Here is a 16377-nt window from a genome sequence, read left to right as displayed (position 1 = left end):
TTAAATTAATTAAAAATCTCATGAGTTCTGATTTTAATAGTTCTCCTGGTAGATACGTGATACATAAAATGTTTTAATGCTTTATTGTTATGACCATTGACTATTACAAGCTTAACGGATCGTGACGTGGAGACACAATGGCCAAATACAATTAGTATTCTGCCATTTATCCATTCGCAACTTGCTACTGCATTCCTGAGATTAATTGCCAATCATCACAAATCATTTTGCAAACTTCAGTGCAACCGTAGGACCTTAAATGATCTGGCAACAGTCTCCTAGCTATGATTCCATTTCACCCATCAATAACAGATACTGACCTTGCAAAACTAATGGGGGTATTTCTAAATCTTGTGGTATTATTCTGGAAGTCAATTTGGCCACTAACAAAGGTGCATCCATCATGAACAATGGCCATCTGCTCCAGTTAATTTTAAGTTTTCTTTCCAGTGATTAATTTAGATTTAAAGTCAAATTACCACACATTTTAATAATCTTGTGTGAGCAGATGCATCAGGCCATGGCACCAGAAACATTGTGCCTGTTGGCCCTTAATGTGAAACTTTTGTGCTTGAATACTGGTAAAACTCACAATGTCTTTCAGCTGGATTATTTTCCTATTCTCCACATTGTCCACTAGTATCACCATAAATAGTGGAGTTTGCTTGTTTTTGGGGCTTCTGCATATGAGAGACTGCCCTGAAGCCAAATCCCAGGCCCTCAAGCTCTTCTTTGAAGTGACCTGGGTCCATTTGGAAAGGTAGTTTTTCAAAGGACTGCCTTGAGTAATTTTAGTGGCCCAGATGAGTGTGTGTTGTATGGTAGACCGTGGTCATGTGCCACACCCATTACTGCATCATATTCCTCTTTCAGTTTTACTGCAGTCTCGTAGGTGTCTTATCCAACTGTTTTAATTGAAACAGAAGACTTTGACTGTACCCTACTATTTAAGAGTTTCTGGAAACTCTTTTAAAATCACTTGACCAGTGCATGACAATGAAAGTAGGTGTGGCCATCTCTAGTCTACTTAACTGTATATTACTGTCATCTGGCAGCACTTCTGTGATGCTGATGAAGCTGTTGGCTGTCGGTTGTGACTGAGCCTGAGCAAGCGCAGTTGCCCTGACAGTGTGCTTCTTGTTAGGCACTAGGAAGCCATTCCCATTGGGCAGCTCACACACGGAGGCCTTCTTCTATGTGCACACCCTGAGTGCCTTGCCTGTTGAGGCGGCTGGTTTTTTGGTGGAAACCTCACTGTAAGACACCGCTGGATGCTTCCTAGAAGATGTGTCCGTGTCAGGTTGACCCCTCGCAGTCGCACCTCTATTTCTGTCTGGTTCCCAGCCAGGATTAACCCCTTCAGGAAAACTGGACTTTCCTGACCACAGCTGTGGTCGTAGCTGCCTCAGGAACACCAGTGCAGATAGTAACTGCACCTTTCGCATGCAAAATAGGTGTTTCGCTGTGACGCAGCTTTTGCTCGCACTAGCGGCACAGGTGGCAGGTACCACTGGAAAACTGCAGGGTATGTCAGTGGCCTCCCCCCTTACATCAAAAGCGCATTCTACGGTGTTTGGGAGCAAGCCCGCGCCCACCACCCTCGCTGAGTTACGGTTCATGTCATTGGATGTGCACAACTGAAGCTGCGTCCGTCGACATAATGCCCCCCTCATTTGAATCCATAACTCACACTGTGTGTGTGTGTGTGTGTGTGTGTGTGTGTGTGTGTGTGTGTGTGTGTGTAAGTGGGGGGGGGGGGGGCTGATATGCTTGTGAGACTCTTCTAACACGTACTTATATCCATTATTTACTATTCAATGGGAAATAACACGAAGAAACTGACAGTGTAGTTATAGGCCACCCTTTGTCATCCTTGGTTGTCAATCTACTCATGGAGCACACTGAGATGACTGCTCTAAAATTGTTGGCATTGAAACAAGCTTTTTGCTACAAATAAAAAGGGTGAAAAGTGAGTCATCTTGTTTTGAAGGATGTCACCTTTTTCACCCTTTTTTTTGCTCTTTTTAAGAAGAAAATAAGTTATTTACTTTTGTTTTCAAGTTTCTTATTCATGAATTTTGCTCTAGTAACAAAACTGCTGCTGTGGTACTCTGTTCTGTTTCAAAAATAAACTTTTTGAGATGGAAAAATGCAAATTCCGAAGTGATTGGCGTGAAAAGAGTGTGAGTTTGAAAAGTAAAGTTTCTGCAAATGAGTGAAAGTGAACTATTTTGCAGTGTTTGTTCTTGCTCTGTTAGTTTTGAGACTAAAGGTTGTAGTTAATTTTTAATCAGTCACTTTCAACAAAATATCAGTACAATTTTGAAATTAAATGTGTGCCACATACGTTACAGTTAGAACTTTCAGATCAGACATAACCTTCAAGCTTGGTGCCATCGGTAAGAATGTTAATTACCAAAGATAGTTCAATAACCACTGAATTGCCTGATTTTAGGCCCAAAAGAAAGAATAAGGAGCAGAAGCTGCAGTGACATATTAAAGATTTGCAAAAATTATGCTTTTTGATGTCTGGCAAGATACTTATTAGACGAGTGGGAGGTTCTACAGTTTGAAAAAGATGATCCAGCTTTAGGTAACAAAGGTATTGACAATTACTGGCAGCAGCACATCACAGCAAGAGACTCATCAGCTATACAACTGATGCACCCAAATGTTTCAAGACTTGTTAAAGCTTCTTTTACATTGCCTCAATGGAAATATGAAAATAGAGAGAAGGTATTCATTCCATTTTGAGCACACATTAGGAGAAGACAAGGCAGCAATGACAAAAAGATTTTTAAACAGTGTTTTGACTGTGAAGGATGCTTTGGGAAAATACTCCCATTTTCTTTCTGTATCCATTGACTCACAGCGCTTAAGGTATGGACAGCAAACACATAAAATTTATACTGCTTGTACAGAAGAAAGTAAAAGGAAAAGAAAACCTGAATTAGAAGAAAAACAAACACATGAAACAAATGAAAGGCATCTTGAAGAGAAGATTTAAAAAAAAAAAAAAAAAAAAAATTGACTGTGAGACAAGTGCTCTGAAAGAAAAGAAAAAAGAACAACCACCATCCAAGAAGTCGCAAGAAGGCGTTCTCTCCGCAGCCTTCAACTAAAATTAGAGAAGCACTCAAAAAATGATTTAAAGGCAGCAAATGTGGCCCAGGGCATGCTTGAGGGTGCACAGATCATGAAAGTAGAAGAAAGAGTAAAAGAAAGGTAGGTGCAAGCCATTCAGAAAAATCTGTGTAAAGAAAATCCAGAAATGTAGTATGATTACTTCGTTTTTTGCTGAGACTCGTAAGCAACAGTAATCCAAAACTATTTTGTGATCTTATCCCAGTATTGAAATTTAGAATGTCATTAGCTGCAAAAATGTGATGTAAATTTTGTATGTGAATTATGAATACCAATACCGAAATACCGTTAGTGATGTGGGTTGAGTGGGGCCGCTGTGGTGTAGAGGTGTGTGGAGTGGCGCGTTGCGGAAGTGGTGGTGCTGGCCAGAGGTGGCTAGGAAAGCCCCGCTGCAAGACACAGTATATTTTATTTCATCTTGAGGTTCAATTTTGAAGTGCTGCCATGGCCCTGCACTGGCCCTGCATACGTGCCTGCAGGCACATAGTCCACTGGCAGGGCCGATGATGTCAGGAGATCGCAGCGGCAGAATGGCTGTTTGTTGTCCACGCCCTGCTTGGCTGACACTGTTTGCCCTACTCAGCAGCATGTGCCCTGAGGGAGCAGTGCCAACAATGTGTATGTCCACTGAATTCTTGTCGGCATCTCTTGCTACTGTGTTAGAAACTTGCCCTGGTGTGGAAGGATGGTTGAGTACCATCCTGACTGCAATCCCCTGCCATCCGAGGCAGACGTTTGGTGCTGCCGTGGAGCCTGGGAACAGCTCATCCATTGTGTCGTTCATTCTAAGTCCTTAGGTGTGAACTTAGAACAGTGAGCTGTTCTGGTGGAGCTGGCTGTTCAGACCATTGTTGGCTGCTGGTTGGCCCGAGCATGATGGAGACTCATCTTGACACACTGTCACAGAGGGTGCTGCCAGAGTATGCATAATTATGCTAGAATCAGAGGGTATTTATAGTGCTTAATAGCACACTTGTGCTGACACATTGCTTACAGACATGTTCAAATCAGCACCCCTGTGTCTCCATGCTGTGAAAATACTCTGCAGGTTGGCTCGTACTTGCACAGCACTTCTACAGTGTCACCATGATTGTGTGGCTTGGCTCATCTGCCTTGCAGTGTAAAACTAGACTTGTGTGTGAAATTTTATGTCAGTGTATCTGTGTCTGCCTACTTGCTTCACACATTGATGCAGTGGAGTTGCTTTTACGAGGGTTGCCTAGAAAGTAATGTACTGCATTTTTTTTCTTCAACAATTCTTTATTGAACATAATGAAAATTACACATGCAAAAGAATGGTGTTTTATCTATACACCTTGTTTTTCCACGTAATCTCCATCCCGTTCAATGGCCTTTCTCCAGCGCGAAACAAGGGTATGTACACCCTGTCAATACCAGTCCTTGTCCTGGTGGTGGAGCCAGTGCTTCACTGTATGAACTTCCTTTTCTGATTTACAGTTGCAGCGCCACCTGCTGAGTTGTAATGCATCTGCCCTCACGAATGACAACAGCACCTTGCTGCAACATGTCAAGTGTGACAGCCGTGGATGGTCTCCCTGACCACTGCAAATTGTGGAGCTCCGCCGAACCGCCTTCTGATGTCCTCATTCTCCATGCCCAGTGACTAACTGTACTTCTGCAAATGCTCCATAGACTTTGCACAAGTGTTTGTGAATATTCCCCACAGTTTCTTTCTCTGCAGTGAGAAATTCAATGACGGCACGTTGCTTGTAATGTACACCACCTATAGACGCCAGTTGACACCAGTTTGAACTGTCCTGCAGCTATGCTACCTGTCAGGAGTGACAGAAACTTGGTGCACTCACTCAGGAGACTTCAAATAATACATATGTAATGTTTCACATTCGTAGCATTGTTTTCGGCTGAGGAAAAAAATGCAGTGTATTACTTTCTGGGCAACCCTCGTAATTAAGTAACACCCAAAATTTAGCAGTGGACCTACATAGCTGTCCTCTGAACGCATGATCAGTTTGCAACAGAAGATGTCACATACAGAGCTACGGCATAGATTATTCACAATTTTCCTGTAACGTTAACCAAACATGGGGCACATAACCTCTACAATTCTCAGCCCATCAGCTTGTTCATCCATCCTTAAATAACTACAAAAACCTCCATTCTCATTTGAGCTACCTCTTAACATTAACCCCTCAAAAACACGAAACAACTGTTTGTATAGATATCCCTTCATCATGCCCTTATGGTGTCTCGTAGTGTCAACAACAGTGCTCGTTTCAACACCGCTCGAGGTTCTTTCACATCACAATTAATTATATACTACAATACCCTCTCTTATTACTATATCAAGTGTCTTGCATGCTTCATACCTTCTCATGTATCAGATGGACTGGAGAATCACATTGATGAGTGGCCATCCACTTAAGGCTGCGCAAAATGGAGTCAACACTGGCCTGGTGCTTATGATCTTAATCATGTGCTGCCACTCCTCCCAGCATTTCTGTACATATGAAAGCATTTGCTCTACCAAAACATGTCCCTCTTGCATGTCTGTTAGCAGGTTTAAAGATAGGACTACATTAGGATCTCATGTTTCATTCAGGTAGGTCAGATTTCTCACTGGAGGGATTGCTAGTGACTTCTCTGGCCAGTCCAACAGTGGTTGCATAGTGTTCACTTATAGGAGAGGCTTATAGGTGAAAGGTCTGCTCTGTTATGTCACAGTCTTCCATGTTAATAAGTATTCCATTATCATGGAGTTACAAAAGTTTTGCTCCCACGAGCTTCCTTGCTTGTAGCAGTTCACTTCTGTACTATTAATAGAACAAACCCCCTTACATCCCTACTTTCTGAAAATATGATCATAGCTCCAGGACATCATGTGGACAATCCTGGCCTACTTTACCTAAATATAATTGCATTCGCATGGGCCAGTACCTGTATGTTGTCCAGTATCCCTTGTTCCACACTAGTTAACTGTGTAGTGTGCTGTTCCATGATATCTTTTTCCTCCTTGCTCATCTATCCACTTGCTCTATCATATCATTCTGTTCCCAGATGTCACCAGCATCTGCAGTCCCAAAAACTGTTTTCAGTAACCTACCCTCCTACATCCAACGAACCTCGCTTATGTTGCTGTACCATTGTGGCACTACTTCCACTATCTGCCACATTTGCCCTTGCAGTTGCTCGTATGACGGATTTGAACCCGTAACTGGGTAAAAGTTGGAACAATTCATGCTGTATCTCCTTCCGCTGCCAAGCTCTACTTGATGTGCCTTATGGGAGCAAATAGGTGCATTAAAGTAAAGATATCATGACCAATCAAAACCATTTCCAAACTGTCTGTACTGTGCATATGCAGTTTTGTGGTTTTTGTGATCATGGTGACACCTTTGTCAAACCATATTTAGTGTATTTTGTTGTTTGGCCACTAGTAGAGCTAATTGACACCTTCACTCACTTTGCACCAATCAAATGTTTTAGCTTTAAATACAGTGCAAAATACGTAGTTGTTTCATGCTGATCAGAATGTATTTCAAGTATTTAGTCTCGTTCTGAAGTGCAGTATTTACATATGTACATTTTGTAATGTTTACAAACAATGTGCACAATAGTTTGTGTGTGTGTGTGGGGGGGGGGGGGGGGGGCACTTTCTATGTAACTCAGGAGGCACCATTACCTGATAATCTCAAGAAGATAAGTGCAGTGCAAGAGATGCAGAACTACACATATGCAAACACCACACAAAATACTCACGTAAATATTTGCGCTCAATAACGTGCAAAATTCTCTAAGCACGTAGTGCTAAACATGGAAAAATACGTAACTGGTGCAATGCGTCATTACTTAAATAATGAATGAGAGCTGCAGGCTTTTGAAAAATATTAATTATGATGTATGAAATTGAGTCAAACGTTTCTATTTCCCAGACAGTTCCAGTTAAATCAGCTGTTTTTATTAGGTAATAATCCTTATTAGATAACAAACAAGTCTCTGACAAGTATTTTGTTGGCTATTAAGTACATATGTAATACATGAATCGTGAAAATGCAAAGGGGTATCCCATATGTAACTTTTACAGCTAAAAATGTTATTCCCCACATTGTACACCACTTTTTGAAGTCCCTTGAAAATTGTAAAAGTGAGGTTTCACCGTACGTAACTTCTTGCAATGCAAAGTGACATTTTTCCATGCTTAGTGCTAAATTTGCTGCTTGTAATCTTCTAAAAGCATCTGATATGGTCTGTCACACACATAAATAAATAAATAAATAAATAAATTTAAAAAATGTAGTATCTAAATATACCATGCACAGGTAAAGTTTCAGTCTCCTCAACATTCCATCCAGCAAATGCCGAAATATTGCCAGAGCATTCCAAACAGCAACCTATAACACTGGAAATGGTCCCAGGGGACCAAGAAACCTGTTTTGAGATGGTCTTCGATGTATACCTTTATCTGCTGGTACCCTCTCCTCAGGTCTAAGGTAGAGAAGTACTTACACTGCCCCACATTGTCTTTGGTTTCAGTGATGTTTGGGATTGGTTATGCATTGGTTAGGGTTTTGTTGTTAAGATGTCTGTAGTCACAACAGACTCTACAGTGCTTTCCTCTGTTACCCCATCCCCCATCCACTAGCTGTTGATGAATGAGCTCTTCTAATACTGGTTGCAAATATTGTGGTGTACAGTAAGGTCTAGAATATACCAGTGACATAGTTCCTGTAGGGATACAATACTGTATTATAGGTGTTTCTGGTAAATGCCTTCATGGATAAAACTAAGTCTCACATTCAAACAACAATTTCTCCATCCCCAATCTATCTGTACCTCTAAGATGCTCCAACTTCCTGCACACTGCCCTGGTGCACACTGGCCTTTTCCTTGTGTCCCTAGCCACATCACCCAGGTCTTACAAATTAGCTACCAACTTTCATTATGCCCAATAAAAACTTCTGCTTTTTACCCTTCACTTTTCCCACTATACTACATTCCACCTCTACATCTTTATTAATTGCATCAAAATTTATTGAGAGCTCCGCACGGCAATCCTGGGGTTCCACTTTGCTTTTAACACCTGCTTAATTATCCCTGTTTGCCTTACCATTTCTATACTCAAGTTGGTGGTTTCCAGCCACACCACATCTATCACACTGAGCTTAGCAACATTGTCTCTGCTATGTCCCTTCCTCCCACACTTCATGTTAGCAAAGAATACTTCTCTTATCTTGCGTTCCTGTTAGTATATTGATCTCTTCATACTCCATGGCTAATCTGTCTGCAGATTATAAATACTCTGGGTTACCCATTCTCACTCTTCCATAGATATCAGATGGCAACCCCTTAAAAATGTGTCCACTGCCCAGTCCTGGTTGGGGACAATTTTTCATATGTTGCTTTAGGTAGTACAACTGTACCTATTAGAGTTGAATTTCCAGAATAAATTTCAATATTTCATTTCATCTTGTGCTACAATATTGGAGTTCTGTGATGCCCCTGGATATGACCTATGCAGGTGTAGTCCACGGACAGTGCTGATGATGTTAGAAAGTCGTGGCGTAGGGATGACAGTTTGACGTATATGCCCTACTTTGCTGTCACTGTTTATCTAGCTCAGCAATGCATACTTCTGCCAAGTTCTCTGAGGCGGCTACTGATACAGGGCTAGAAGTTTGCCCTGGTCTGGAAGAATGGTGACAGCATCGCCCTGGCCGTGAAACGCTGCCCTCCAAACCAGAAGTATGGTGCTGCCACAGAACCTGAGTGATGGCTCACCCAGTGTGTCATTCTAAGTCCATGGGTTTGAGGCTGCTGGCAGACTGTGCATAACTGTGCTAGAATCGGAGGTTATTTATTGTAGTTAGTAACACATTTGTGCCAATAAATTGCTTCTAGTCATGTTCAAATCAACTTTCCTGTGTTTCCATTTTGAGAAATATTCTACAGACCGACTTGTAGTTGCACAGCTTTTTTGCAGTGCCATTATGATTGTGTGACTTGGCTCAGCCACCTTGTGGTGTACAAACAGGATTGCTTGTGAAATTAGATATTGGCACTTCTGTGCCTCTATGCTTGCTACACACACGGTTGCAGTGGAGCTGCTTTTAATTTATCAACACCCAAAATTTATTGCCGATGTTACATACCATACCCTATCCAGGATCATAATAGAGAAATTTCTTTGGTCTTAACTGGCCATTTTGGTAGAGGATAATCAAAAATTAAAACAATTCATTTTTTTGATAGCTGTTTATTGAAATAATTTGTAACCTTTTAAAATACACCTTTCCAGAACACTTCATCACCTTTTTCAAATATTTTGTCACCTTTCTCACAATTTTAAAGTGCCACCATGGCTCCTCAGCCTGCAAAGTGAAATGGATCCACGTAAATTTTTTGGATCATCATTACTCTATACATTCTAAATCAGGTTCGCCATGGAGTATGGTAAAGACAGTCAACTACCATTTGTGGACATTCTGGTCACACACTGGTCCGGCAACAAAAAACCATGTATGTAGCATACATCATGCTCATGCTCAGGACCTATGTATGTTGTGACAAAAAAGTCTCTATCCAACATGAGTTGCAACATCTCAAAACTGTGTTCGAGAAAAACTGGTGTAGCAATCACCAGTTAAGAGGAACAGTCCTTTCCGGATCAAGGTGTCAAAATAATGTGTCACCACATGATCAACCCATCACACCACATCCTTGCTACCATATGTCAGCCCTACATCACAAGAATATCAAATGTGTGTGCCCTCTGGTCCCTTTCATACAATACTAATAGTAGCCTCAACCTTTTGAAAATGCATCAGTTTTTTATAATTAAATGCTGTCTGAAAAAAGTGCACAAATATTCAGTCCTATTTTGATAAGATTTGAAACATGTTCAGAGATTGGCAACCTGCTTTAAATATTCATAAATCAAAAATTTTGTATTTCTCGTAACAGAAAAAAACTTAGTATGCTGTGACTACAATACAAATGAGCCACAATTGGAAACAGTAAATTTATTCAAATATTTAAGTGTAACAATTTGTAGTGCTATGGAATCTGTTGTGGGTAAAGCAGGAGACAGACTTCAGTTCATGGGAAGAATACTACGTAAATGCAGTCAGTGTACAAAGTAGATTGCTGACAAAACACTCATGCAATACATCATAGAATATTGCTCAAGTGTGCAGGACCTATGTTAAATAGCACCAGCAGTGGACATTTTGTATGCAGAGAAGAGCAGTTAAAATGTTTACAGATTTGTTTAACCCATGGAAGAGTTTTATGGAGACACTTAAGAAATGAACTGGCAAATGCTTGAATACAGAACGTGAACTGTTCAGTGAAAGCCTATTTCCAAAGTTTCAAGAACCAAATTTAAATGACGAACCTAAGAATTTACTATGGCCTTCAACATATCAATCCCACATTGATTGCAAAGACAAAGCTTAGACTAATTACAGTGCACACAGAGATGTTTAGATAGTCATTTCTCCCATGCTCCATATGTGAATGAAACAAGAACAACACTTGTTGACTGGTACAGTGGGAAGTATCCCCTGCCATGCATTTCACAGTGGTTTTCCATATTATGGATATAGATCCAGGTGTGCTCCTTGCCACAGTTAAAGATGATCTAAAACTCCTTGCAGACAGACAATAAGAATAGTGTAAGAGAGACTGGATGAAAACATGCGCCATAATGGGCTGCCCCTGTCCAACGGATCAGCTGTTTCCAAACAAACACTCCTATTAAACACACTATACAGTCCCATGATGAAAATTCAAGGCACGTGTGTTCTGCTATTATGTCAATGTCCTCAGGGAGGCTGTGGAATTCTGCCTTTCACAAAAACTAATGACCCTGGCCAATGGTGATCACTAATAGCAATTTAACGTTATTTTTGTCAGCTTATAAACCCGGTACTCCTGCCCCCCCCCCCCTTTCCCAAAGCCATATGACAACACTTAAAACATGTAGTTACATTGTTTTTATAATGTCTCTCATTTGTGGTGCTTTCACTAACAATTTGTTTTCCAGGAGAGTACATTTGCGATTAAGGAAGAAATGGGGTTCAGTGATGAAGAATTAAAGAAAATGTTGCTTTCAACACCCAGGCTCTGGATTATAAGTAAGTTACTTGGCTTTCTCTTAACCCAATTGTGTAATTATTAATATTCTTATTCAAGAAGTTATACAATTTGAATTTTAATGTTATTCTTCTTGTGTAATATTAAACACAAGAAAAAGTTTTCCTCAGAAGTGTGCCAATAAGAAAAGGGTAGGTTCTCTGCAGAATCAATGAAGAAAGGAACATACGGAAAACAGTGATGAGGAGGAGGGACAGGATGATAGGGCTTCTGTTAAGGCACCCGGGAATAACTTCCATGGTAGTGGAGGGCACTGCAGAGGGTAAAAACTGTAGGGAAAGACAAGATTGGAATATATCCAGCAAATAACTGACGACGTAGGTTGCAAGTGCTACTCTGGGATGAAAAGGTTGGTACAAGAGAAGAGTTCATGGTGGGCCACATCAGATCAGTCAGAAGGCTGATGATTTAAATATAAGGAGGGGGAGGAAGAGGAGGAGGAGGAGGAGAAGAAGAAGAAATTGACCTCCAAAGAAGTTTCTAGAAAGATAAAATAATTTTTTACTTACAAAGGAGCCACAGATTTGGGCACAGACGTCAGCTTTCATAATGGAATTAGTTCCTCTGCAGACAAAAGGTAGGTTTGGAAGCAATTTAACTATTAGGGGATTAAATACTATGGCCACATTTAACTCTGGCTCAAAAGTGGCAATGCAGGACAGAGTGAGAGAGAAGTCATCAGTCAAATGCTATTGTGGAAAACATGTTATTTGATAAAATGAGATGCTGAAAGTGACATTGAAGGCAGTTCACAGGTCAGAGAGATATAAAAAAGATTGAAAATAGAAGAATCAGTTAAGAGATGGGGAACAGCAATGATAAAGAATGGTGTAAAAGCAGCACCTGAGAAAAGAAAACACAATGCAGGCTGCCTTATGACAACAGAGAGACAAAAAAAGAAGAAAAGTATGAGTGGAGAACTTTGAAATTGATGGCAGAAATAAAAGGAAGGATATGCAAAACAAGAGTTACCCACTGGTAAGAGTAATAAATACAATTTTAGTCTAGGTGGGTGCCAGGAAACTCACTCTCTCTCTCTCTCTCTCTCTCTCTCTCTCTCTCTCTCTCTCTGTGTGTGTGTGTGTGTGTGTGTGTGTGTGTGTGTGTGTGTGTAGTTTCAACTGATGGGGAGTTAAGTCAGAATCTGTCTGCCTAAGGGCAACTTGGTCGCAGCTATTAAGTTGCAAAGTGTGAAACTTTTTCCATTTCATTCCAGAGTTGGTACAGCAACCAGTATGTATGATATGAAGAAACAAGCAGTCTTGGTTGCAGTGTTGAACTTTTTTATTTATTTACTAATTGGGACATAATAAATGTAACACTGCAACCAGTATTTCTTGTTTCTTCATATTGCTGCAAAATGTGCTCTATGACAGGGTACTGTATGCTACCAGAAGAGCTGGCTCTATGTTTCTGTTCATTGTCACTGATAGCCTTTTGAAAGGAGGTATTTGACATGAGTTGTGTTTCAGTCTCACCGTGTGAAAAGTTTGTCCTGTCTTAATTGGAGCAGTATGTTGTTGAAGGGTGAATAAAATAAATTTACTACTAGTGGATACCAATGGATTTTGCTGTTGTAGATGGTAGCTACCGTGAGAGTTTTTCAGTGTTGTATTTAGTTAATATTGTTGTGATTTTGCTCAACTGCACTTGTGTCATGTGACAAGATGGATTTATTGCAGCATGTATAGTTGAAGGTGTGGCTCAGTGGCAGACTACGGATACACATGTCTCAGGTTTGATTCTCGGCCCATTCTAGGATTTTTATTCACTGCTTATCACTTCTTTCCCCTCTGCCAATATTAGCTAATGTGAAAAATGCTGAGCTGCATCTTGGTTTAGATTCCAAGATAAACTGTAAGTCACCCTGTAGCTAACTGGGTAAGTCAGTTCGAAGGAAGGCACGGGTGAACCACCTCCAATTATAGCGATGTGATGTTCAAACAGTTTTACCTTTTTACCTTATATGGCTGAGAGTAATTGTCAGAACTTTGGCTTGTGCAGCTTTAAATCTAAGATTACAAACCCATGTTAGTTCAGTATAAGAATACTTAAGTTTTCCTTCAAATGATGACAGAAGATCAATTACTAATTGAAGTAGTACAGTTAACATTGTGGGACTAGCAGAAAGATTTTGCAGTTCCTAATGCAACTGTTGCCTCTAGTGACAGCTCAAATGCATCTGAATAGTTAGTAATTTAAAATCCAAGACACTAATTGTTATCTGATGTAGTTTACAAGTTGATATGCCATTCTCAGTGAAGAGTACTAATCCAATGTTGAGTGATGGTGACTAATGGAGTTGCTGACAAGGTAGGTGTTCAGTAGTGACTCAGGTGAGTTGCAGAATAGAGAGCTTTTTGATAGGTGGTAGGCAACTGGAACAGAATCTCGTGATTGGTGTTGAATGTATTATTCGGTTATGTTGTGTGGCACCTCTAGGATTTGTTGCACAGTGACATTAAATACATTTGGTTTGTGCAGTATGAGTCCAGAAAATGTTAGTTGTGTGCTCTGTGTGAATGTTGCATTTCTCTTCAGCAAGTCCCAAGTTGAATGCTTCAGGGACCTCTCTTTTGTTGATATATAGCCTTCATCAATTCCACTGTCACTGAAATTTCATGTAATTGCTTGCTTCACAGTGGAGCAAATAGTCTTGAACTGAATGTGAACAACAAGGCCAAGCAGGACTTGCCAGAACATAATGTGGACAGTAATGGAACATTGAACTGACCAACATCCTGGTTAGAAAGAAGTGTCGTTATCTTATTAGATTTATAGATATACTTATACTGCATACAGTTTTTAAACACTTGTTTTATAGAAGTTTATATTGTTGTATCTAAACAGGAATACATTGCTGCTCTGTTTTACTTCTTGAAAGTTATTTCAAGACACACTTGCCTAGAGAACTTATAGTTTTTACAACAAATGATGAGAAAAATGTAGTAGATGAGATGCATGTACCACAGGACAACTTTCTCCACCTGTAGAGGTATGGAAAGGATGTGTCATTCTGCTGGATACCATGACTTCTGGAAATCACCTCACTGTTCAGGCAGAGGCACATACATGTATGGAAAGGGCATTGGCAGAGGTTGATTAACAAAAAGCAGGCTAGGTGAAGCAAGTGATTCCTCTATAGTGTTCATCTTACTGGCATCTGAGGTGACAAAATAATTCTTACTTGCCTATGGACATACCATAGTACTACAAGACGTGTTCCTGCTGCACCCAGAGGTTTTATTAGCATACAGTATATTTGTGATGTACAGTTATTCTTACTTGCCTATGGACATACCATAGTTCTACAAGACGTGTTCCTGCTGCACCCAGAGGTTTTATTAGCATACGGTATATTTGTGATGTACAGTTATCTTTATACATTTTATATAATGACAAGTGCAGGAAGTAGATTACCAGCTGCTCTAACCTCTATTTTTGGTGATAAAAAATATGGTATGGATTTTAGCATTTTACTTTTGGTTTGGCTATCTACCTAACTTATTAAGTAAAAGAGTGTAATGTGTTTTCTAAGTTATTGCCTCATCCTTTTTTACCCAATGATCAGCTAACTATAGTACATGTTACGGAATTTAGGTCTCTCTCTCTCTCGCTCTCTCTCTCTCTCTCTCTCTCTGTGTGTGTGTGTGTGTGTGTGTGTGTGTGTGTGTGTTACTCTTGAGTATAAATTATCATAATCATATTCATCTCAAAATATTTTAGTAAGGGTGCTTATATGCTATCAGCTTTGATTGTCTTAATCATAAAATCATTGTACCTCTGCCACCACATATTTGTGCTTTACAGAACTAATGTGTGCCTGGTCAAGGCAAATATGGCATAGCATGGAAACATACCCAGTCTGCCTGAGAATCCAATGTATTATTTGAACAGTGGAATAATGACAACATTATGAAAAGGGTAGACTGCTACTCGCCATATAGTGGAGATGTTGAGTCACAGACAGGCACAACAAAAGAATGCTAAGCATGTAAGCTTTTGGCCAAAAGGCCTTCTTCTTGCCCCCCCCCCTCCCCCCCCCTGCCCCACCAAACAAACATTTATCCAGGCCAGAGTCTGGCCTCAGTAACCAGAGTCAATGTTTTACTTCAGAAGACAGAAGAAGGCCTTTTGGCCAAAAGCTTACTTGTTTAGCAGTCTTTTTGTTGTGCCTGTCTGGGACTCAACATCTTAGCTATATGATAAATAGCAATCTAATCTTTTCATAGTAATGACAAAGTATTATTCAGTTTTTATGAATTATCCACTAAGGACTATCACAGTAAAGTGGCTGGTAGTATTTATATGACTCCATGGATTTGGGGAGGGGGTAAATCTTTGCACTTATGGAATAACTCTTATTACAGGCTAATAAATATTATATGTATAATGCTTCAATAATACCCTGAAACAAGACAGTAATCAAACTAATATTTGTTGTAAATGTGAAACAACTGTTTGTGTAAAAAGTAGCTTTTGTTTCATTTCAGGTCAAAAATCTTTACTTTCAAGATTCCATTTTGTACATAACGTGATGAAGGTTCCACATGAACAGATTGCTGCCTCTTCAAAAATACTGACATGTCGTGAATTTAGAGTACGGCAGAGGCACCTATTTTTAGTGGCTCTAAATCGGGCTCAGTACAACCCTAAAAAAGAAAGTTATGTTTCTTTGGAGAAACTAGTAACAGGCACTGATACTGAATTCTGTGATACTGTAGCAAAGGCATCTATACAAACATATAATGAATTTTTGAAAACATTGTGTTAGCAGAATTTTTTGTAAGACACTTTTACTGTCTTTGTGAATAAAGTACATATCTTTGTTTTGTTGCAAATGTGATTTTCCTTCCCATTGTTTTAGAATTTGACAGTGTTATTTTACTTTTTAATTTGTGCATTACTGTTACTTATTTTGCATATAAAGCATGTTTAGATATTTTACAATGTGGAGGCAACTAGGCTTTCAAACATGTTTCATTTTTTTTTAAATTCAAAACATAGAATACTGGTACATAATTTTTGACACTATCAGGGAAAGACGGTTTGGTACACAAAGATGAATCATGTCAATTTAATGTGCTAAAAGAAAATAAA

General features: G+C 39.8%; 1 protein-coding gene across 1 annotated transcript in view; it reads left to right on the top strand.

Moving 5' to 3' along the window:
* Positions 1-16118, top strand: part of LOC126236931 (transcription termination factor 3, mitochondrial) — a 52465-nt gene extending 36347 nt beyond the window's left edge. Inside the window, exons 4-5 of the mRNA XM_049946612.1 lie at positions 11168-11258; positions 15771-16118. Of these exons, the coding sequence (XP_049802569.1) occupies positions 11168-11258; positions 15771-16051 (372 nt within the window). The 3' untranslated portion in view covers positions 16052-16118. The remainder of the gene's footprint in view (positions 1-11167; positions 11259-15770) is intronic.
* Positions 16119-16377: the final 259 nt, after the last annotated feature.

This window comes from Schistocerca nitens, chromosome 2, assembly GCF_023898315.1.
Source record: "Schistocerca nitens isolate TAMUIC-IGC-003100 chromosome 2, iqSchNite1.1, whole genome shotgun sequence".
Lineage (NCBI taxonomy): Eukaryota > Metazoa > Arthropoda > Insecta > Orthoptera > Acrididae > Schistocerca > Schistocerca nitens.
Note: the sequence above shows the minus strand (reverse complement) of the source record. Positions and strands in the feature narration are given on the sequence as shown.